Below are 23,987 nucleotides of genomic sequence, written 5' to 3' on the forward strand. Positions count from 1 at the left end.
TTTCTTTAAAATTTACCTGTACAGGTAACTTAGGTTTCTTTCAAAATTGAAATTTCATCTTGTTTTGAAAATGTAGAATAAGACATTGTTTTAGTCTTTGTTAATTAATATTATTTTTGATTTTTCTGTCTTTTGAATTTATTTGAATTTATTTTTTTATTTGTTTTTAATCATTTTTGTATGATTTTGTTTCTTATTCTTTAAATGTCTTCTTAGTAAGAATCTTGTGAAGCAAAAAGACAAAAATGTCAAAGATAATGTTATTGACTATCATTTGAAAGACAACAGACTTTGATTAATTTTTTTTAAAAGTAAAAAAATTACTGTACATGATGTTCATTGTATTTAATTGTTTATTATATTGAATTATCATTAATAATAACTAATAATCAAGCAAATGATATTTTTAAAGAAACCATGAAGGAAGTAATTTTTAGCAAGCCTGTTTCTTAACAAAATAAAATGATCAGACAATATCAATCTTCTTATAATAAATTTTTATAACATCTATTATTATTCAGGAAAACTACAAATATCATTATACGGTTTTAATAGGAAAAAAGGATTTTTGTCTATCTTTTTTTTTAAATCTGAAATCAGGAGTTAACATAATGAACATGTTGAAGAGACTTATTTTCCAAAAAAATATTTAAAGAAAAAAAACTGTCTTGCTTTGCCTTTTTGAAACAAATGTAAACTTATTAAATATGACATCTTCAGTTTGGCTAATATCTGTCAGTTAAAAGCCAAAATTTGACAAAATACACTTATACAGATGGTTACACTTTTATGGTCAATTAATTAAATCATTTTTTTCTGTGTACATTTATATTGTTGGAAGTGATGGACTGGTATGATACATATTCTTGGTATACATTTGCAAATATTTCCCTAAACCCAGGGCTTTTAGATAAAGTTAACAATTTCAGGGACTTGAATGAATTAAGACTTTAAAACATTTGATGAAAAATCAATTCAAAGAAAAACATAAGAACATTTTTGAAAATAGATTTAAGAATAAAAACTTTGGTAAAAACTGTATACTCAAATGTGTCACCTAGAGTCAGTGGTCATAATTTAGAAATAGAAAATAGTGGACAATATAAAATTCCTAGAAAAGATAGAATATGTAAACTTGCCACTTGCTGGACAATGAAGACCACTCCTTCCTTAATTGTAAAATTAACAAAACAACTTGAGATAAACTATTTGAAAATTGTTTACCTTCTCATATATTGTCTCTTACCCAAGAACAAAAAGTGAAAGAAATGCTAAACCTTTATAACAATGTACATGAATATTTGTTGAAAATATTGGCTCCCTTATAAAATAGTCCTTATTAGAGCTGAGGGCAGAAACCTAAAAAAAATTGATGTGTTTTAATTTCTTATAGAATTGTTAATTCTTTGCGTTATAATTGTTTTTGTTTGTTTGTTTTTTTGTCACAAACTAAATACCATATGTTTATATGACAATACAACATGTACAAATATTATCAAATTTTGTTGAATTAATGAATATTTTGAATATATTTATTCAATAGAGAAATAAGGAATTGCCTAAATTTTATTTAGAATAAGTTCTAAAGACAATCTTTAACATTTGTAAAACAGTATTGAATGCAGATAAGTCTATCTACTATGATTTAAGATAATTAATTTGAGAAACAACTTTTCAATAGAAAAAGGCAGGCATTGGGAAAGTTTGTATTATATTAGAAGATGATATTCATTTATTCTTCACTTACCATAAAGTACATGAAAAAATAACTTAAATTGATTAAAAAGATATAATGTCAAAACAAATAGTCATGAGTCAAATTAAAAAAAAATCAGCTATTTATTCAACTAGTTATATTATTTCATTTTATTTTTTATTTTCTTGTCATATTCGCAGTAATTAAATTTTAAAACACATACATGTATATTTTACCCGAGACACATGACCTGTAAGTTATATAATTTTAACAATTCAATGCAGCCAAGATTTCCCTTTATCCTTGACTAGTTTTTGATTAATACCTTGTGTATTAATTAAGCAACAGGGGGTATAATGATGGACATATAGGGCCCCATGGTGGACATAATTTTTATGGCCATGCCACCATGAATAAGATAATGTCACAGGTAGTACTGTAGATGTATTTTGTCATCTGTCTGAAATTCAAGTTTTTTACTTGATCACCAAAACCCAGAATTACCCTTATCCGCTTCCGGAATCAGATACGACATTGTAATTGTCTTCTCACGCCATCCATTTTGTTTTCAATGTTGATTTGGTCAGATACGATTTTACTCGATTTTACACATAAATTGTTGGCGATTTTCTGTATTAAGCTAGCGGATGAACAAAATGAATATCACTGTCATGAATAATGATGATGAAAATGATTTTTTAGATCGTTTGGAGACTTTGGTAAAAAGGTTTGCAAAGTCATTTTTTTATTTTTTTCGTCGGGCATGTCTGGCGTAGCTAGTAATCAAGTCAAAGTCCGACTGCAAAAGTGGAAGGTCGCAGACCTCGGACCACCGTTTATTTGAACCCCAGCCTCCAAATTGAAGATACGAAAATTTCGTCTTCTAATTCAAAATTTTGCCAACAGCATGAACAGTTTGAACTTTATATTTTAATAGACTACTGACATAGTCATGGTAGTTGACTACGTATTGACGACAAATGATATTCCTACACCTTTTGCCATTTGGGAAATACAATTAAACTACTTGTCTTTAGACATTTTCGGTGATCTAATATTCCAAACATTTGTTCTTTGACATAATAAACTACATAAGGATTCCTAATGTGCTCTACTTCCTGTGTGCAACTTCAAACTTTTGGGTGATTCGACGATCATTTAAGGTTTTTCTGTTCATATTTTTTGTAATCCAGAATTAAAAGTATGAAAACACTGTCCAATTAGTTATAAATAACATGATATCCAGCTAGATAATGACAATGGCACATATTTCAGCATTTATTGGGTAGAACACAAATCTAGGGTGCTCGCATATATATAAGGCAGCTTACTGTAACTGCCTAAAAATGACAGTGACAATAATTATTTGAGACCTCTGACAAAATATGATAAGGATATTTTGACAAATCACAGTAAAATTTTAACCGATTTGACGCTAACGGTAAACGAAAATGACTGTTTTATGCCTCACGTTACAGGGCACTACTTCCCTCATTACTGTGATGCTGGCCAGATTTTCTATTTGCCAACCTCATCTATGCGTTTGATTAATGGATTTATATGGGGACAAAGTCCCCTATTACAGTAGAAAATTCAATAAAAAATATTTTTTTTTTAAAAATCGGGAAAATTTCCAGAATTTTTCATTGTACTAATGTACTCAAAATCGTTCAATTTTTTTTTGTCGCGTTTTTTAATTTCCGGATCTGCGCAGAAATCTACAATGTACTTCCTTTTTCCGGTCTCGTTTGTATGAAACTTTGAGTAAAATATATATTTATCAGTCTAGTATAAAATAGGAAGAGACGCAATACCAATTTCATTTTTAATCATTCCTTGATATGAAAAAACGTTACCTGATGATAGCGTTTCTTTGTTTACATTGCATATGACGTCATAACTTAAATAACGTCACAACTAAAATCCCTAACAACAGAACCAAAATCGGAAACGTTACGGTATTTCCGTTTTTTTTTAACAAATATTTAAGTTACAAAAAAATAATTCATACAGATTTACAGGAAATGCCTGCCTCATATTATATATCAAACTAAAACAGCATCTATAAAATACAGGTGTTCATTTGTCCTGATACAGAAATGAACTATGTGAAGAAAAGTTTTGGTGCCAAAAAATGGTAATATGTGTCCTACATGTAAATCAATTAAGCTTTTATTTTATATTTGCATTTAAGACGTCATAATTATTTGGACTATCGCGACAAATACTTTACGGAAATAATAGAAATGTCCAATTCTAAGGAAAGGTAGAAGACACAAGAAATGATAACGGCCTATTCTAAACATGGGTCAAAATATGTTGACATAACAGGTGCAGGTAAACAAAATTAAGTGGTTTTCATTATATACAAGTTACGTACCTATCGAGAGTTAGACGGGATCCTCTCGATGATGTTGTACATATACGTTTTCCAAAACTCATGGTGATGAATTATACACGAAAGTCTTCTTTAAGAATGATCTACATGATGTCGGGTTAAACATAGTGGTCATTTTCACAATGTTCTGGGATCACATATCGGAGTAATAATATATATATCAAAACGTGATGAAAACCACTATAAGCACCACCGTTTGATTGGATTATTGTTTTCCTGGTAACCTGTCTTATGGTTGAGACAAGGTCTCAGTCATTTTTATTTCGATTTATTTCTAGCTTTATCTTTGTTATGGATCGAAAACTCGTAGTTATATCTGCGCATGGTCAATTAAATCAAAACATCCGGTTTGATTAGCCCACATTGAGCTCCACATTTTATAGGCATGTATGGTTGTCTAGTTAACTGTTTAGGTTCAAATTTTATTACAAAGTCCCTGACGGGATATCTTGTCCAATTTAAAAGTTTACCGGGATGTTTTTTCATTGAAAATGTTGTTGAATTTAAAGCACCACCAAAAATGAACTAAGCACCAGAGGAGGAAGCATCTGTCTTAAGGTCTAACATCCAGGGCTGGGGTCCAATATCATTAAAAAAAGTTCATATCAGCACCACCAAAAAAAACCTCACCATTACAGATGATAGCTTAAATTCCACCACAATGTCCAATAAACAGGAAGATGGGTCTACAAAACTCTTTTGGGGTCTATGTTAATTTGTAGGGCCCATTAACCTGCAAACACTTTTATCCAATCCTAAGTATAAAGGTCTACTATGGTGCATGTATATTTCGTTAAAAAAAAGTAACAAGCACCACCAAAAATAATGTAACTTCGCTCCCGTTAGTCCAACCAATGGATATAGTTGACTGAAACACTCTTTGGAGTTGTAAGTTGGTTAGTTATGCTCATTAGTCCACAGGCACATATGGTCCAATCTACACAAGTCCTGGGGTCTGTTGGTGTATATATCATTTAAGAAAAATATAAGCACCACAGAAAAAAACTTAGCACCACGGGAGGTAGCTTCCCTCTGATTAGTCCAACTGACGTGTCTAGGGGTCTAAAGCACTCTATTGGTGTCTAAGATGGTTTGTTAAGCTCATTAGTCTACAGGCACATATGGTCCAATCTACACAAGTCCTGGGGTCTTTTGGTGTATATATCATTTAAGAAAAATATAAGCACCACAGAAAAAAACTTAGCACCACGGGAGGTAGCTTCTCTCTGATTAGTCCAACTGACGTGTATAGGGATGACCAGGGTCTAAAGCACTCTATTGGGGTCTAAGATTGTTTGTTAAGCTAATTAGTCCACAGGCACATATGGTCTAATTTACACAAGTCCTGGGGTCTTTTGGTGTATATATCATTTAAGAAAAATATAAGCACCACAGCAAAAAAACTTAGCACCACAGGAGGTAGCTTCCCTCCAATTGGTCCAACTGACGTGTTAAGGGATCTTTAGCACTCTATTGGGGTCTAAGATGGTTTGTTAAGCTCATTAGTCTACAGGCACATATGGTCCAATCTACACAAGTCCTGGGGTCTTTTGGTGTATATATCATTTAAGAAAAATATAAGCACCACAGAAAAAGACTTAGCACCACGGGAGGTAGCTTCCCTCTGATTAGTCCAACTGACGTGTATAGGGATGACCAGGGTCTAAAGTACTCTATTGGGGTCTAAGATTGTTTGTTAAGCTAATTAGTCCACAGGCACATATGGTCTAATTTACACAAGTCCTGGGGTCTGTTGGTGTATATATCATTTAAGAAAAATATAAGCACCACAGAACAAAAACTTAGCACCACGGGAGGTAGCTTCCCCCCAATTGGTCCAACTGACGTGAATAGGGGTCTTAAGCACTCTATTGGGGTCTAAGATGGTTTGTTAAGCTCATTAGTCCAAAGGCACATATGGTCCAATATACACAAGTCCTGGGGTCTTTTGGTGTATACATGTATATCATTTAAGAAAAATATAAGCACCACAGAAAAAAAAATTAGCAGCACGGGAGTTAGCCTTCCTCCAATTGGTCCAACTAACGTGTATAGGGGTCTAAAGTACTCTATTGGGGTCTAAGTTGGTTTGTTAAGCTCATTAGTCTACAGGCACATATGATCCAATCTACACAAGTCCTGGGGTTTCTTGGTGTATATATCATATTAAGAAAAATATAAGCACCACAGAAAAAAAATTTAGCACCACAGGGGATTAGCTTCCCTCCTATTGGTCCAACTGACTTGTATAGGGGTCTTAATCACTCTATGGGGGTCTAAGTTGGTTTGTTAAGCTCATTAGTCCACAGGCACATATGGTCCAATCAACACAAGTCCTGGGGTCTTTTGGTGTATACATGTATATCATTTAAGAAAAATATAAGCACCACCAAAAATGGACTTAGCACCACGGGAGGTGGTTTCACACCAATTATTCTAACAAACATGTAAAAGGATCTATAATGCTCTTTGGTGTTCTAAGTTGGTTTGTAATTGTAAGGCTCATTGGTCCAAAAGCAACTGTGGTCCAATATGCATTAGTCCAGGGTTTCAGGATATATATTAAACTAAAGAAAAATATAAGCACCACCAAAAAGAGACTTAGCACCACAGTAGTTAGCTTCCCTTCCTTTGGTCCAACAGATTGGTATAGGGGTCAAAATACTCTTTGGGGTTGTAAGTTGGTTTGTATGGCTCATTGGTCCACAGACAACTTTGATCCACTCTTCAAGTCAAGAGGTCTTTTATATTATATTTTATTTGATAAAAATATAAGCACCACCAAAAACAAACTCTGCATCTCAAGAGGTAGCTTCCCTCCCAAGGGTCTAAAATAGTCTTTGGGGTTCTTAGTTGGTTTGTAAGGCCTGTCTAAAATCAACTGTGGTCCAATCTACATTAGGCTAGGGGTCTCTGGGTATATTTCACTGAAGAAAAATATAAGCACCACCAAAAAGAAATGTAGCACCACAGGAGGTTACTTCCCTCCATTTGGTCCAACAGATGGGTATAGGGGTCTAAATACTCTTAGGGGTACTAAGTTGGTTTGTAGGCTCATTGGTCAACAGGCAACTGTGGTCTAATCTTTAAGTTAAGGGTTCTCATAGGATTTATTTCATTAAAGAAAAATATAAGCACCAAGAAAAACAAACTAAGCACTATGGGAGGTAGCTTTCTGCTCGTTGGCCCAACAGACAGATTTAGGGGTCTTACATATTCTTTGGGTCTAAGATGATTTGAAAAGCTCATGTGGTTCAATCTTCTAGTCCAGAGGTCTGTTGTAGTATATTTCATTTAAGAAATATAAGCACCATCAGGCACAAACTAAGCACCATGGGAGGTAGCTTTCCTCTCAGTGGTCCATCAGATGGGTTTAGGGGTCTAACCCACTCTTTTGGGTCTAAGATGATTTGAAAAGCACATTTGGGGCAATCTTCTAGTCCAGAGGTTTGTTGTGGTATATTTCATTAAAAAAATATAATAAGCACCACCAAAAATGAACTTAGCAACACGGATGATTGCTTCCACTGCCTTGATCCAATAAATAGGTATAGGGATGTAGAAAACACTTTGAGAGGTCTATGTTGATTTATATGGCACAATGTCTGTGTCCAATCTACAAGTCCAGGAGTTTTAGGATATATTTCATTAAAGAAAAACTTGATTTTGTTTTACAGGGCCATTTGGTCTACATGTATGCACAAAATGTTACTGACCGGTCTGTATCCTTACAGCTGTGTAAATGCAAACAAATATTGTGAGGAGATTTTAAAGCCAGAAAAATTGTATTTCTTATGATAATTCTCCATTGCTCTCCCTGTCTTCAAGGCAACAATTCTCTAAAGGAGCACATGAAATAGTATGAAATAAGCACCTTAAAACATGACGTAACTTTGTAAAAAAGAAGAAAAAACAAATATGATATTCAGCAATGATAACAGGCTGCTGACTTAGAACAGTCACATATAGAAAAACATAAATAACATGACATGTTCATTATGGTGTGATAATTAAAGTCATATGCTAAATTATTGATTCTCAATTGTACATCATTTTCATGAAATTGTGTTTCTAACTATATATCTAAATCTTGATTTTCTTTCCACAGATTATCCAAATTGACGTCAAAAGTGTTCAGATATCAGATGTACTACAGCTAAAGAATGAAATTAATTGTGGTCATTTCACAGCTTTTGCCTACAGTCAGCTTTTTATGGTAGGATAATATGCACGTCTTAAGTATTAATAGTGTATACAAATGTAAAATAAATCAATGTATACACACCTTTTATCAATTAATAATTTGTTCATTCATTTTCACAAATTTTGATAAATTACATTGCACATAATCTAAATAAATTATCACATATTAAAGTAAACAATAAGTATATCCAATTGGACAAATAAAAGTTTCAAGTAGACAATTATTCTTTAATATTAAAAAAGTGGCAGATGACCTGTAATTGTTAATTTCTGTATCATTTGGTCTCTTGTAAAGAGTTGTCTCATAGGCAAATACATGTACAATCTGTTAGGGAGCTGATTTTACTGATTCAGACAATTTATTTCATTCTATTTTGATTGATTATGTAGCACTAAACAATTGTCACAAGCAAACATGTATTTGAATTTCAAGTTATTATTTAAATAAATTGAGTCTTTATTATTTCAGTGAATTAAAGAATGAAGAGAAATCAACTTATTAATACCCAAGCTGACCAACTGTCAAGAAAGAGAAGACAAGGCAACTCCCTCTGAAGGAAATTAAAAGAAAAGATTTAATCATTACAACAATAGATGTGAAAATGTTATTTTTTCAATCTAAAACACACATAACAAAAAATACACTTAAGAAATACTGTTCAAGATTGATTCTTAAAATATCAGTCTTACTTTTTTTTATATACTTGAAGATGTATTGTAAAAGTAAATTTGTTAGATTAAAGTTTTTCAAGACTTGAATTATCTCCCCTTATTGATCTCCAAAAAAACTTTATGCAAGACTATTTGTTTTCCAACTCCTAGAATTCTAAATGTTTAAAGTTGAAAACATGTGTCAAAATTTGTTTCTTCTTTGTTTACGGTTTTATGATTGGAGTTCAACCTTTAATCTCAAGAACAACTGTGCACAAAAGTCTTCCTCTTTTTTTTTATGAATTGTAAAGATAATTTTTGAAGACGGACAATTTAACACTGTATTAGAGAAATTTAGTTTGCAGAAATTCAAGATACATTTTGTTAAACCAAACGGGAATATGACTTTTTTACTTAAATTAGTTCTTATTTCAAAATCAAATGACTAAGGGAGATAACTATACTTCTAAATTATTTATCTGAAATAGTAAATTAAAGTGGCTCATTTTAGTATTATCACTGATTGATAGATTTGTCCCTTAATAGAGATTAATGTTCCTAACAATTGATGCTAACTTATATTTGCTGATGCAAATTATCCCTTAATTTTAGATTTTTACTTTTTAATTAAATATATGTTGTTTTCAGGAGTTGTGTCCCTTTAATATTTTTTTATTTAGCAGAATATGTTTGGTATATATGTAATCAAGGCGGTATTTTATGCTGATTACATTATCTATATTCATATTCAAGGTTTTTAAACAATCCTGTAGTTGTAGTATTTTTGAATTTAGAGATGATCTGTATAAATATGTATTAAAATCAATTGTTTCTTTTGCACGCCCCCTCAGTTACATAGTAATGGGTTATTTTTTTATACCAACCTTAATGGTGAAAGTATTCAGAATTTGATGAATTCTGAAATTCTGCATTTTAGATCTGTGGTAATAAATAAGTTATTTGAATTCGAAACATCATTTAAGTTGACATGTTACATTTTCAAACATTTACAAATGAACACACATTTTTATTTTATTTGAAAAGATAATAAATTGAAAAACTTATTACATTTTAAATTAATGTATCTCCTACCTACTGATACTTCTAAGAATTTTGTATGCAAATAAAAATGTTCATAGGTATTAAATTTATAGAAAGTCAAACTTGAAAAGAAACGGGTTGATGTGCATAATTTATGTTTAATTTGAAATTGTAACAAATTATAAACTTTTATTTGATTGTACATTGTGCTGAATGTTGATTGAAGTTCATCTGTATAGATGAAACTTATGTTTTGAATATTCATTGATTAATAAACTTAATAAGAGTATAATGCAATACCTGTCTTTGTAATTTTTATGAATCAATTCAGAGCTACCACAATTTATATCACAAAAAAAAACATTTGTCTTTTTTTTTAAGTTTCTCCATGTCCATTAAATTATTAAACCCATTAAACTAAAAGCATGAACATTTTCTTGATTACTGAATGATCAAATCAATAGAATATAAATCATATGTCCCAGAATGCAAGAAATAGGGATGCTGGTCTCAACTTTTTTCATTTCAGAAGGTAGAAGAGTTTGATAAATTATATTTAGATGTCTGGCTTGTGTCTGGTGTCATTGATCTCAGTGTTTTTATCACCTGATTTTGTCAGTTATCATGAGTAAAAGGACAATTATATTTGGTATTAAGTCTGCACAAGAGGTATACATTTCTGTAAGAAGGAGTTCATCTTCTTTTTAATTATTGATTAGTAAGATACTATAGTAATTATGTGTTGAGTATGAAATGATGATAAGATCTACTAGTATGTGTCGGTTTGGCAGGACTCATCTGACTTTTATTTGAATTTTATGATTTCAAACATAACCATTACTTTTACTGTTCTTGTCATAGCATTTTATGCAAGCAGGGGCATTATCTGTGTCCTATGGACACATTCCCAATTTTTTTTTTACATTGTAGCTATTATCTTGAAAACTATATTAGATAGATAGAAACTTTAATTGATAAAAATGTTCAAAAATGCAACATCTACAATTAAGACAAAATAGAAGAAATCAACCAAAGACTCCTTGTTGGAGTAATTGCCCTTAAGGTGGTATGGGAGTCTAAAATAAAAATGATAGAATTTGTTCATACTTTGCCAAAACGTAGTATCTATTGATATATGTTCAAAAATATAATAAAAATGATAGGTCACCGCACATTTTCTCAAGCTACAGGATGTGACAAAGTGACACATTTTGTATGGATTATACAGGAAAAAACACTATTTTGTGATTAATGACTAAACAAAATGATAGAATTGTTAAATACTGAAGGAAAAGATGGCTTTCAGACAATGTTTTGAGAATATCAAAAGAAAAGATATGGTCACTGTACGTTTTTTCCGGCTAAAATACAAAATAGGAAAATTTCATGTATAATCCTTCAGAAAATGCACTGTTTTAAAGTTACCTCCCCTTAAAATGCCAATTTGAAAAAAAATAAAAACAACCAAAAATAATCAATATTTGCAAAAATATTAATATTTATAAGTTATAATCTTATAAATTGGTTCTTTTAAATGAAAATTGGCATTTATATCTGCATTCCTGCATCATATTTTGCTAGCTTGATAGAAAATATGGACCTTTGATTCTCTGTTTTTTACAATCCAAGATAGAGGAAGACACCCATACCCCCTTAAATGACAATTTTTAACTTCTTTCTTGTTTGTATATATGTTTGCCTTCAAATGATAAGAATTGTAATAAATAGAAAATTAAAATCTTAATGGTTTACTTTTATAAACTGTTACTTGGATGGAGAGTTGTCTCATTGGCACTCATACCACATCTTCCTTATCTAAGATCTACTAACAAATCAAATTTTGAGTACATAGTTAGTAGACTGTCGCCCTTTTAAGGAGTGCTTGTCTTCAAATGAGGATTTTTTTTACCCTCATTTGTGTCTTGAGCAAAACAGAAGAAGATAAAAAAGAAACTAAACACACTAAATGATAATCAATGAAGATTAACAAAACAGAGGTATTTAAATGAGAATTTTATTCCCATTTATAATGTTTAAGAGTGTACTTTGTTGAATAAGAACACAGGCCAAGGTGAGCGACACAAGCTCTTTAGAGCCTCCAGTTCTGTAATACTTGTGCAAGTGTTCAGTCCAGCTTTGTTTCATTAACGTAGTTGTAAATATCTTGTGGGAAGGAATTCATCATTCTTTCTCAATAAATCCCTGATTTAAACATAAAGGTCACCGAAATTGACATCATTAGAATGATAAATTGAAAAAAAACTTTTTAAGTTTGAGGACTATGTTTTTCAACAGACAATTCACATTCTTTTAAAAGCCTCTTTTAGTCCATCGTTTCTTCGTTGAAATAAGACCTTCATAATATTGGATCTTCTCAAGAAGATATCTTAAAAGCTAGACTAACCCTTGTACTTCCCCTTTCCAAATGGAAAGGATGTTCTATTTAATAATTACGTTTGGTGACAATGTTGATACCAGTCATCCCTTCCGATCTTGAAATAAAGGATACCATCAGTACAGCCAAGTCTACATATTGAATTTCATCTAGCAATAACCAATTAGGGTGGTTTTGCACTAAACATAAAGACAAAGAAAATGATTTCAGCTTTCTTATCTTGAACTTTCCATTTCTATGTAATAACGTCTTAGCAGGACAATCAAATGGACTTATTCCAGTTGATACGATATTTCATAGTTTGATTACACTAACATGATTACTTTGCAAGAGGCTGTTGCTTACAAGGAATATTTGGAATCAGAGATCAGATATTTCAATTGGTAAAATGTAAAGTTAGCCCTTAAAAAAGGTTTACGGAAGCTGATATGATTTGGGTGACCATTTTAGAATATCTGTGTGACAGATGACCACGGGTATATTCCAAATTGTGAAAGCCATATTCCTTTTCTCTTTTCCTTGACTGAAAAATCGACTTATCACCAGATTTGTAATCGCCTTGAGCTTCACGATGGATACCTCTAGTGGACCAAGATATGATTACCGTTCAAGAGCTACTGATATAGCCACAGGTATTTGGTGGGTCTTTCGTTGCTATAAGACATATGTTTCTATGTGGTGTTTTGTAAAGTATTTCTCAATAGGTAGTCTTCTAATTATATTCGTTGGATGCCAAACTTTTTCCCGTTTTCAAAGGATGAATGGTATGTTTCGCAACTAACATTAAGATGAACTATGTTTTTATTTTTATTTTTTAAGATTCAGTAACTCTAACCTGCATGGCATTTTGTTCATTGACTTGGACAAATTCTTCTTCAAAATGAACAAAGGTTTCTTAAAACGCATTTGGTATTTACTGCTAAAAGGGCTTTTGATTTTTGCATTTAAATAAAGTGTAGAGATCAATAACTTAGTTCAAACCTTAATGGAATTTCATAAAACTTTTGCAAAAAGCTTTCAATTTCAAGACATATAAGGGAGTAATAAAGTCTAAATCTGAGCGTCATAGATGGAACTTCCAGCATTGAAGATATTAAAACTAGCGATATAAAAAATCAAGCGATGCTGGTACAGACGAGATAAATGAGAAAAAAATCTGTGACTGATAGTTAAGCGCTGTAGACATAAAGTTATGCGCTGTAGATATAAAGATCAACACACGGGATTTAACTTCTATAGCGCTTAATATGTCAAGTCCAGCGACAGAAGCTACATCTTCAGATCTTCCACACTAGACCTTGTATTTTTTGCGGTAGACTTGGCAACTTGGCATATTCAGCTTTAATTTTGGATTGTGTGTCTCCAGATCCAGAACTTGTCACGAAAAGGGGGTGCTGACTGATTAAAGGGAGGCTCCAGTCATGCTTCAGTGACCCCTATATAATCAACCAAATTTTTCACACGAAAGCCCCCCCCACCCTTTCAAGCCCCCTGGATCCGCCTATGATATCATTCACATAGCATTTGAGCCTCATGCTTAGGACACCGGTGGTTTGTCTCTGACAAAGCGAACAAAAAGTAAAGTTCTTGTATATAATGTCTTGCGAATTCAGCACTGTAGATGTGAATTTTAGCGACAGAATAAAAAAAAAATGCAAAAGAGCAGATATTAAGTTAATATAAAAGGAAAATATGTCTTGCATTGGATATCCAATCACTGTCAGAGGTTATGTATTTCTTTGTATCATTAGATTTTATTCTTTACATCGCAAGCCAAGACAAAATTAAATTAAGTTTCTAAGCTTCAAAAGACAAGTTTGCAGTTGCATTGCAAGATTTAGATGAATTTGGCTAATCGTTTATCTTAATTCCTTCTGGTTTTGCTTAACATCCGAATTGAAACATGACTATAGGTAAAATTAAGATGTAAGACTTCAAATTTCTATCGCACAACTTTACATCTCAGTCATCTTAAGACTTGACATATATTGCGCTAGACATTGCTACTATAGGATCTTACACATCCAGTAAAGGATTTATGTAGTGGGACCAGCGCCAATCTGACTACGGCTATCTATATATAATTTTCACGGAGTTATGTCAGCCTCATACTAATGTTGAGTTATGATAAAGCACTAGAGAAGTAAAATTTGAACGATGCAGATATATACTCTACTAATTATGTATTTAAATAATCAGGGTTAGGGTTACATGTCATAACCCTAACCCTAACCCTATCCCTAACCCTAACCCTAACCCTAACCCTAACCCTAACCCTAACCCTAACCCTAATTCTTACCCTAACCCTAACCCTAACCCTTACTATAACCCTAACCCTAACCCTAACCCTAACTCTTACCCTAACCCTAACCCTAACTCTTACCCGAACCCTAACCCTAACCCTTACTATAACCCTAACCCTAACCCTAACCCTAACCTTAACCCTAACCCTGATCCTACCCCATGGCCAACACCCAGTGCAAGAATTTCTCATTAGCACACAGAGTTTACAGTTCAACACTGCATTTTTTATTTAGCGCTGGTAGTGAGAAAACATGCATTGCAAAACACTTTCAGCGCTAATCCATGCATTTTTAGCATTAGACTTGAAATCTTGAATCTTAACTCTTAAAGTCTTTAATGTACAGGGTTATTTCAATTTCTGTGCGAGTAACAATTATATTTAGTGTGCAATACTTGTGTGAATATATCACAAAAGAACATCGTATTACATAATACTCCGATGAATTGAAATAGACTCTGGACCTTGCTTATTAGACATAATGAATGATAGTTCAGCCCCTAGTGCCAAATACAAAAAAAAGAAATGTGATATGATTGCCAATTAAACTACCAGCAAAAAGAGACCAAACGACACAGAAATTAATAGCTATAGGTCCCCATACGGCTTTAAACAATGAGCAATGTCCATAGGACTGGACATTGTAGACCGGACCACTAAGTCTGATGGACCAATAGACCATAGAAACCACATTAGACCCTCAGAGTAATTTAGACCCTGTATATTGCCTGTTGGACCTAATGGATGATAGCTACAGCCATTGATGCTTAGTTCATTTGTTGTGGTGCTAATATATATGCACCATTTAAGAATTTGACATTTTGGTCTAATACACCAAAACCACTAAGTTTGATGGTCTAATAGGCCATAGAAGCCAAATATGACTTCACCAGAGTGATTAAGACCATACACCTAGTTTTTAGACATTAAGGAGCTTAGCTGCTGTCCACGGTGCTAATTTATTTTTGGTGGTACTTATAAATATTTTAGACATGTAGATATCTTCAACTTGCAGACGATTTTAGCAAGTCTGGTGGACCTATATGGTGTGTTTATCAGATTAGTCCCAAACTGATCGCTTAAGACCATTGACATTGAGGCGTAGGCCTATTGGAGGCTAGCTCCTAACCATGGTGCTTATTTCCTTTTGGTGGTGCTTATAAATAGATGAGATGGGTGGATTTCTTTAAATTGTAGACTATTCTAGAAAAGCTGGTGGACCATGCTTGAGTGCTTTAGACCCTGGGCCTATTATCTTATATCAATTAAAGGATAACTTCTTCCTGTGGTGCTAAATTCGTTTTTGGTGGTGCTTTTCTCTTCTTCAATGAAATATACCCTAAAAGACCCAATGGACTTATAGATTGAACCCCATGTGCATATGGACCAAGGGGCCTTACAAACCAGGTTAGACCCCCAAAGAGTATTTTAAAACCTTTTATCTGTTTGTTGGACCAATGGGAGGGAAGCTACCCCCGTGGTGCTAAGTCCATTTTCGGTGGTGCTTATATTTTTCTTTATTGAAATATACCCAAAAGGACCCCATGGACATGCAGAGTGGATCCCAGGTGCATGAGGACCAATGAGCCTTACAAACCAAGTTATACCCCAGAAGAATATTTTAGACCATTTTACCCGTTTGTTTGACCAATGGGAGGCCAGCCACCTCCCGTGGTGCTTAGTTCGTTTTTGATGGTGCTTATATCTGTATTTAGTGTAATATATCATAAAGCACCATAATGAGTTGAAAGTTGAACCACAAGTGTATGTGGACCAATGAGCCATACAAACCAACTTGGACTCACAAAGAGTTTTATAAAACCCATATACTAGTCTATTGGACAAATAGGAGGGAAGCCACCTCCTGTGGTGCTAAGTCCATTTTCGGTGGTGCTTATATTTTTCTCAAATGAGATATACACCAAAAGACCCCAGGACTTGTGTAGATTGAACCATATGTGCCTGTGGACTAATGAGCTTAACAAACCATCTTAGAACCCAAAGGAGTGCTTAAGACCCCTATACACGTCAGTTGGACCAATTGGAGGGAAGCTACCTCCCGTGGTGCTAAGTTTTTTTTCTGTGGTGCTTATATTTTTATTAAATGATATATACAACAAAAGACCCAAGGACTTGTGTAGATTGGAACATATGTGCCTGTGGACTTATGAGCTTAACAAACCATCTTTGACCCTAATAGAGTGCTTTAGACCCCTATACACGTCAGTTGGACCAATTGGTGTCAAACCACCTCCCGTGGTGCTAAGTCCATTTTTGGAGGTGCTTATATTTTTCTTAAATGATATATACACCAAAAGACCCAAGGACTTGTGTAGATTGGACCATGTGTGCCTGTGGACTAATGAGCTTTACAAACCATCTTAGACCCAAAAGGAGTATTTTAAACCCCTATACACGTCAGTTGGACCAATTGGAGGGAAGCTACCTCCCATGGTGCTAAGTTTTTTTTTCTGTGGTGCTTAAATTTTTATCAAATGATATATACAACAAAAGACCCAAGGACTTGTGTAGATTGGAACATATGTGCCTGTGGACTTATGAGCTTAACAAACCATCTTTGACCCTTATAGAGTGCTTTAGACCCCTAAACACGTCAGTTGGACCAATTGGTGTCAAACCACCTCCCGTGGTGCTAAGTCCATTTTTGGTGGTGCTTATATTTTTCTTAAATGATATATACACCAAAAGACCCGAGGACTTGTGTAGATTGGACCATGTGTACCTGTGGACTAATGAGCTTAAAAAACCATCTTAGATCCCAATAGAGTGCTTTAGACCCTTATACACGTCAGTTGGACCAATTGGAGGGAAGCTACCTCCCGTGGTGCTAAGTTTTTGTTCTGTGGTGCTTATATTTTTCTTTAATGATATATACACCAAAAGACCCCAGGACTTGTGTAGATTGGACCATATGTGCCTGTGGACTAATGAGCTTAACAAACCATCTTTGACCCTTATAGAGTGCTTTAGACCCCTAGACACGTCAGTTGGACCAATTGGTGTCAAACCACCTCCCGTGGTGCTAAGTCCATTTTTGGTGGTGCTTATATTTTTCTTAAATGATATATACACCAAAAGACCCAAGGACTTGTGTAGATTGGACCATGTGTACCTGTGGACTAATGAGCTTAAAAAACCATCTTAGATCCCAATAGAGTGCTTTAGACCCTTATACACGTCAGTTGGACCAATTGGAGGGAAGCTACCTCCCGTGGTGCTAAGTTTTTGTTCTGTGGTGCTTATATTTTTCTTTAATGATATATACACCAAAAGACCCCAGGACTTGTGTAGATTGGACCATATGTGCCTGTGGACTAATGAGCTTAACAAACCATCTTAGACCCAAAAGGAGTATTTTAAACCCCTATACACGTCAGTTGGACCAATTGGAGGGAAGCTACCTCCCATGGTGCTAAGTTTTTTTTTCTGTGGTGCTTATATTTTTATTATTTAAAATGATATATACAACAAAAGACCCAAGGACTTGTGTAGATTGGAACATATGTGCCTGTGGACTTATGAGCTTAACAAACCATCTTTGACCCTTATAGAGTGCTTTAAACCCCTAAACACGTCAGTTGGACCAATTGGTGTCAAACCACCTCCCGTGGTGCTAAGTCCATTTTTGGTGGTGCTTATATTTTTCTTAAATGATATATACACCAAAAGACCCAAGGACTTGTGTAGATTGGACCATGTGTACCTGTGGACTAATGAGCTTAAAAAACCATCTTAGATCCCAATAGAGTGCTTTAGACCCTTATACACGTCAGTTGGACCAATTGGAGGGAAGCTACCTCCCGTGGTGCTAAGTTTTTGTTCTGTGGTGCTTATATTTTTCTCAAATGAGATATACACCAAAAGACCCAAGGACTTGTGTAGATTGAACCATATGTGCCTGTGGACTAATGAGCTTAACAAACCATCTTAGACCCCAAAGAAGTGCTTAAGACCCCTATACACGTCAGTTGGACCAATTGGAGGGAAGCTACCTCCCGTGGTGCTAAGTTTTTTTTCTGTGGTGCTTATATTTTTATTAAATGATATATACAACAAAAGACCCAAGGACTTGTGTAGATTGGAACATATGTGCCTGTGGACCGTATGAGCTTAACAAACCATCTTTGATCCTAATAGAGTGCTTTAGACCCATATACACGTCAGTTGGACCAATTGGAGGGAAGCTACCTTCCGTGGGGCTAAGTTTTATTTCGGTGGTGCTTATATTTTTCTTTAATCAAATATACCCTATATAAAGGACCCTATGGACTTGTAGATTGGAACCAAGGTGCATGTGGACCAATGAGCCCTACAAACCAACTAAGACTCACAAAGAGTGTTATACACCCATATAATTGTCTGTTGGACCAATGGGAGGGAAGCTATCTCCCGTGGTGCTAAGTCCGTTTTCGGTGGTGCTTATATTTTTCTTTAATGAAATATACCCTAAAAGACCCCCATAGACTTATAGATTGAACCGCAGGTGCATTTGGACCAATGGGCCTTACAAACCAAGTTAGACCCCAAAGAGTATTTTAGACTCTTTTACCCGTCTGTTGGACCATTGGGAGGGAAATTACGCCCCGTGGTGTTCAGTTTGTTTTTTGGTGGTGCTTAATTACTGCAAGGATTTGTATAGTTAGACTATACAAATCCTTGATTAAAGAAGTCCATATTAAAAAAAAATCGATTTAAATTATTTTTATTTTAACTTTTCATTTAATGATTATTTGATGTATATTAATATCTACGTATACATTAAATAACTCATAGTTGCTCAAATGTATTTATTTTACTGATAAAGTCCGTGGTGCTTATTGTGGTTCTTCGTGGTAGAATCGGGGGATATTCTAACTCCATATCGACATTCGGTAGTAAATAACCTGAACCTTTGGTGGTATATCTGAAGTAGAAGCGTCTATATCTATACCGGGAACCAGTACATTAATTAAGAACAATCGTACCTGCTCGGTCATTCTCGTCAATGAGGTAGGTAACGACTGTATATAATCAAACAGGTTGAACCAATGAAATTGCGCAAACGGATTAAGTGAAATCTCTACAGTAAATGTGTAAAATTAGAGATTATGTATAATCTCTGAATTTTCAGGGATTATGTATAATAACTGTTAACTTTAGTGATTAAAAAGTTTGTACACGTTTTTTTTTCAAATTTGTAACAAGTGTGGACACAGATCAGTGTGGATAGTATGTTTGAATGGTGGACAGTGTTTTCTGCTGATGTTTTCTGATAAAATAGTTCTCCATTTTGTTCGATGTTTAACTATTTGCACAGTAATAGCCAGCGTGTACCAAACACTGTCTTAAGCGTTGTTTATTTAATATTTTAGTTTTATGTATAATGCCGACAAGGATCGGATAGAGCCAATTTCAAAAGGGGGTCGTCACAGTATACTCAGTATAATAGGGGATGGGAGGTTTCATCCAAATGTCCAGTTTCAAATGCATTGATCGTCAAAAACTGGAACTTCTCCACCCCACCCCACCCTTTTCCTTGGATTCGCCAATCAAGTATCATAGAGGCACTACTGAATTGCTTGGAACATAGGATTATAAAATATCTTCCATAACTTTGATTTTGGATACCAGCAAAAACTCAAAATCATGACAGCTACACATTATGTGCATTTTTTTAGAAGTTATTTTATATAATATGCGAGATGGTATTTAGCAAGATTGCTAATAAGACAACTTTCCACAAGAGACCAAATGAAACAAAAATTAACTAAAGGCCAACAACGAGCAAAGCCCATACCACATAGTCAGCTATAAAAGACCCCGAAACAACAATGTAAAACAATTCAAACGATAAAACTAACGACCTAATTTATATACATAAAAACGAACAAAAAATAAAATTTTATATGTAACACATAAACAAACGGCAACCACTGAATTAAAGGCTGCTAACTTGGGACAGGCACATACACATTATGTTCCTTTGTGATGATCATGTGCAGCTTGGGTTAGTCCATAATAATTGTGAATTATCTAAGGGTCTTCCCAGTATCATCAAGGATTTGTGTAGTAAAACTATCCTTGGTATCATTAGTTAACGATTTTGTTTAATGGTCGATATTGTTTCTTGGAAGATTATTTCAAATTTGTAATTATCACTTCCTCCAAAATGTCTAAACATATGACATATAAAAAAGAAAATGTGGTATAATTGTCAATGAAACAAATCTCCACAAGAGACCGAATGACACAGAAATTAACAACTATATGTCATCGTACGGCCTTTGACAATAAGTAAATAATAAAATTGAGAAAGGAAATGGGGAATGTGTCAAAGCGACAACAACCAAAAATGGTAGTATTTTTAGATAAGCGATTTTGATAATTGAGACGTGTACATGTAGATACCCTTTGAACGAGTTAAGTATTTAATATTTTTTCATTTCTAAGCTTCATATTTGTTTTTTGGTATGTAGATTTTATTACAAAGGAACAAAGACTGGCCTCCAGAATATGAACCAGTACACAGTAAATTGAATTGTGTAAAAATGAGAAAACTGTTCGGCTAAAGACGTCAAACGCTTTTTGTCATAAATTACCCGACAAATTTAACAAAAGATAGGATATATCAAGGTAGCAACTGACGTCTGACTAAATAGATGAATGGAGCTGAATATATTAAAAAACTACTTTTTGATAAATAATCCTAAAGTAATGAACATAGAGAAGTTCTCGCTCGGACACACACTTCATAATCTATAGTACAATATAACAGCATACACCTTAAAAGGCACGGAGAGGCACACTGCTGTCTCCACACGGCACTTAAGACAAACCCTGTTAAATATAAAATTGAGAAAGGAAATGGGGAATGTGTTTAAGCGACAACAACCCTACCATAGAACAGACAACAGCCGAAGGCCACCAATGGGTCTTCAATGTAGCGAGAATTCCCGCACCCGTAGGTGTCCTTCAGCTGGCCCCTAAAAATATGTATACTAGTACAGTGATAATGGACGTCATACTAAACTCCGAATTATACACAAGAAACTAAAATTAAAAATATACAAGACTAACAAAGGCCAGAGGCTCCTGACTTGGGACAGGCGCAAAATTGCGGCGGGGTTAAACATGTTTATGAGATCTCAACCCTCCCCTATACCTCTAGTCAATGTAGAAAAGTAAACGCATAACAATACGCACACTAAAATTCAGTTCAAGAGAAGTCCGAGTCCGATGTCAAAAGATGTAACAAAAGAAAATAAATAAAATGACAATAATACATAAATAACAACAGACTACTAGCAGTTTACTGACATGCCAGCTCCAGACCTCAATTAAACTGATCGAAAGATTATGTCTTCATCATATGAATATCAGGCACAATCCCTCCCGTTAGGGGTTAAGTATCATACTATCATAAAATATATGAGAAGAACATAACCCGTGTCATGCCAATAACTGTTGGTTTTTTTTTTAAATAAATGTGTTTAGTTCCGATGCAAATACCCTATAAGTGAATCAATATTAAAGTCAAAATATGCAATCTTTTTTAATGACAGTATATAACTATATCATGTATATGCCTTCTTAATAAGCCCATACCGCATACTATAAAAGACGACCTAAATTATGAATTTTTTTTTAACAAAAAAAAACAAATATGTCACACATCAACAAACGACAACCTCTGAATTACAGGCTCCGGCCGGCCGACTTGGGAAATGCCTCGAGCCAATGAAGAATAAAGAAACACATAGCCATGCATACGCACAATTAAACTCAGTTTAAAAGAAATTCGGGTCCTATGTCAAATGAAATCCAATATTATAGATGTCAGAATAGGTAACAAAAGAAACTTAGTAAAATGACAATGATACATAAATTAACAAAGGACTACTAGCAGTTACTGACATGCCAGCTCCAGTCCTCAACTAAACTGATTGAAAGATTGTGTCTTCATCATATGAAAATCAAGTACAATCCATCTCGTTATCGACTCCTAGGAGTCGATATTAAGAATTGAACGATGGACAGTTAGTGCGTGAATTTTTCTTGCTACCTGATTGGAAGATATTACGAGACGTGAATAATCAAAGTTTATTGATTGGTTAGGACAATCCAAACCTAGTAAATGTCCTTCAATCCCGTAGAGTATCGGATTTGTCCTCTCTATTTTAGCAATTAGATTTTGCCTGGTCATTAATCATGCATATTGATACACAGGTAACTTTTATCTATAAATAGCCGAATCTTCTAGAGTTTCGTAAACAACAACGTTAAACGATATATACTTCTTCATAACGTGTGACCTCACGTGTGTGGTAAAATTTGTTGATTGATGCACGTGGCTATTCTAGTAAATGAATTAATCTACAAAGCGAGAGCACTTTCCATTTTCATCAGCTAGGAGTCGACTTAGCCCTTTTTGAAAGGCTATTGCTTGTTAGGGGTTTAGTATCAAATCATCATAAAAATAATGAGAAGAACATAACCCGTTTCTTGCCAGCAACTGGTTTTAGAATAAATGTGTTTATTTCCGATGCAAAGACCCTATGAGTGAATCAATATTATTAATTTCAAAATATGCAATTCTTTATGACCTGAAAACAGTATTGTAACTATATCACTTCCGAATAAGTCTTTTTAGCTTTCGAGGTGAATGCCGACATGTGTGTGCTTTGTAAAGAATATTACCATGACATATTGGATGTGAAATACCTGAACGTATAAGCTAGATTTCTGCGTGTTGATTTATATTTACAAATGATGTCCTTGTGCCGATGATAAAATTTAGTATATAAATGTTTGTGATATCGAAAACCCTGGTGTAATAATTTGTCAGTAATACGGAGATTTTTTTCTCTGAAATCAATTACGTTAACGTTGTTACAAACACGAGCGACCGAACAAGTTTAGATATATGTCATACATATGTACCATAAGATGGCGACAAGGGAACGTCACCATCTTAAAATTGATACATGTAATTAACAATAGGAAACGAAAAATTATCTCTTTTATCATAAATTTGGTGTAAAGCTTCCCATTAAAGATATAAATATCAAGATCCAGGAAAGGGCCGTGTTCATTGTTACTATTAGCTTTGTTTAATGTCAGTTTGGCGGGATAAATCTCCGGCTTTAGTGTACATAATGTACAAGTCGTCATTGATATCATCCAAATATCAAAACGTATTATTAAATTTTCGGATAAGATGTTGTTTCGATGGGTCTTTGCTGATGTTCGTCATAAATTGTAACTCATAACAATACAGAAACAGGTTCGCAATAAGTGGTGC

The 23,987-nt window shown here is 34.0% G+C and overlaps 1 protein-coding gene and 1 long non-coding RNA gene across 9 annotated transcripts in view; one reads left to right on the top strand and one right to left on the bottom strand.

The window, feature by feature from the left end:
- The window catches only part of LOC143042479 (circadian locomoter output cycles protein kaput-like), a 53,574-nt gene extending 49,342 nt beyond the window's left edge, over nucleotides 1–4,232 (bottom strand). Inside the window, exon 1 of the mRNA XM_076214786.1 lies at nucleotides 4,077–4,232. Coding sequence (XP_076070901.1) covers nucleotides 4,077–4,138 — 62 coding nt within the window. The 5' untranslated portion in view covers nucleotides 4,139–4,232. The remainder of the gene's footprint in view (nucleotides 1–4,076) is intronic.
- Nucleotides 4,233–4,253: 21 nt separating this feature from the next.
- Nucleotides 4,254–10,286, top strand: LOC143042480 (uncharacterized). 8 transcript variants are annotated; one of them, XR_012968007.1, is made up of 3 exons: nucleotides 4,254–4,313; nucleotides 8,203–8,310; nucleotides 8,767–10,286. It is a non-coding gene; the product is annotated as an uncharacterized LOC143042480 (long non-coding RNA). The 8 variants fall into 8 exon arrangements; XR_012968011.1 differs by lacking the exon at nucleotides 4,254–4,313 and adding an exon at nucleotides 4,319–4,339; XR_012968005.1 differs by lacking the exon at nucleotides 4,254–4,313 and adding an exon at nucleotides 4,346–4,477.
- Nucleotides 10,287–23,987: the final 13,701 nt, after the last annotated feature.

This window comes from Mytilus galloprovincialis, chromosome 8 (assembly GCF_965363235.1).
Source record: "Mytilus galloprovincialis chromosome 8, xbMytGall1.hap1.1, whole genome shotgun sequence".
Lineage (NCBI taxonomy): Eukaryota > Metazoa > Mollusca > Bivalvia > Mytilida > Mytilidae > Mytilus > Mytilus galloprovincialis.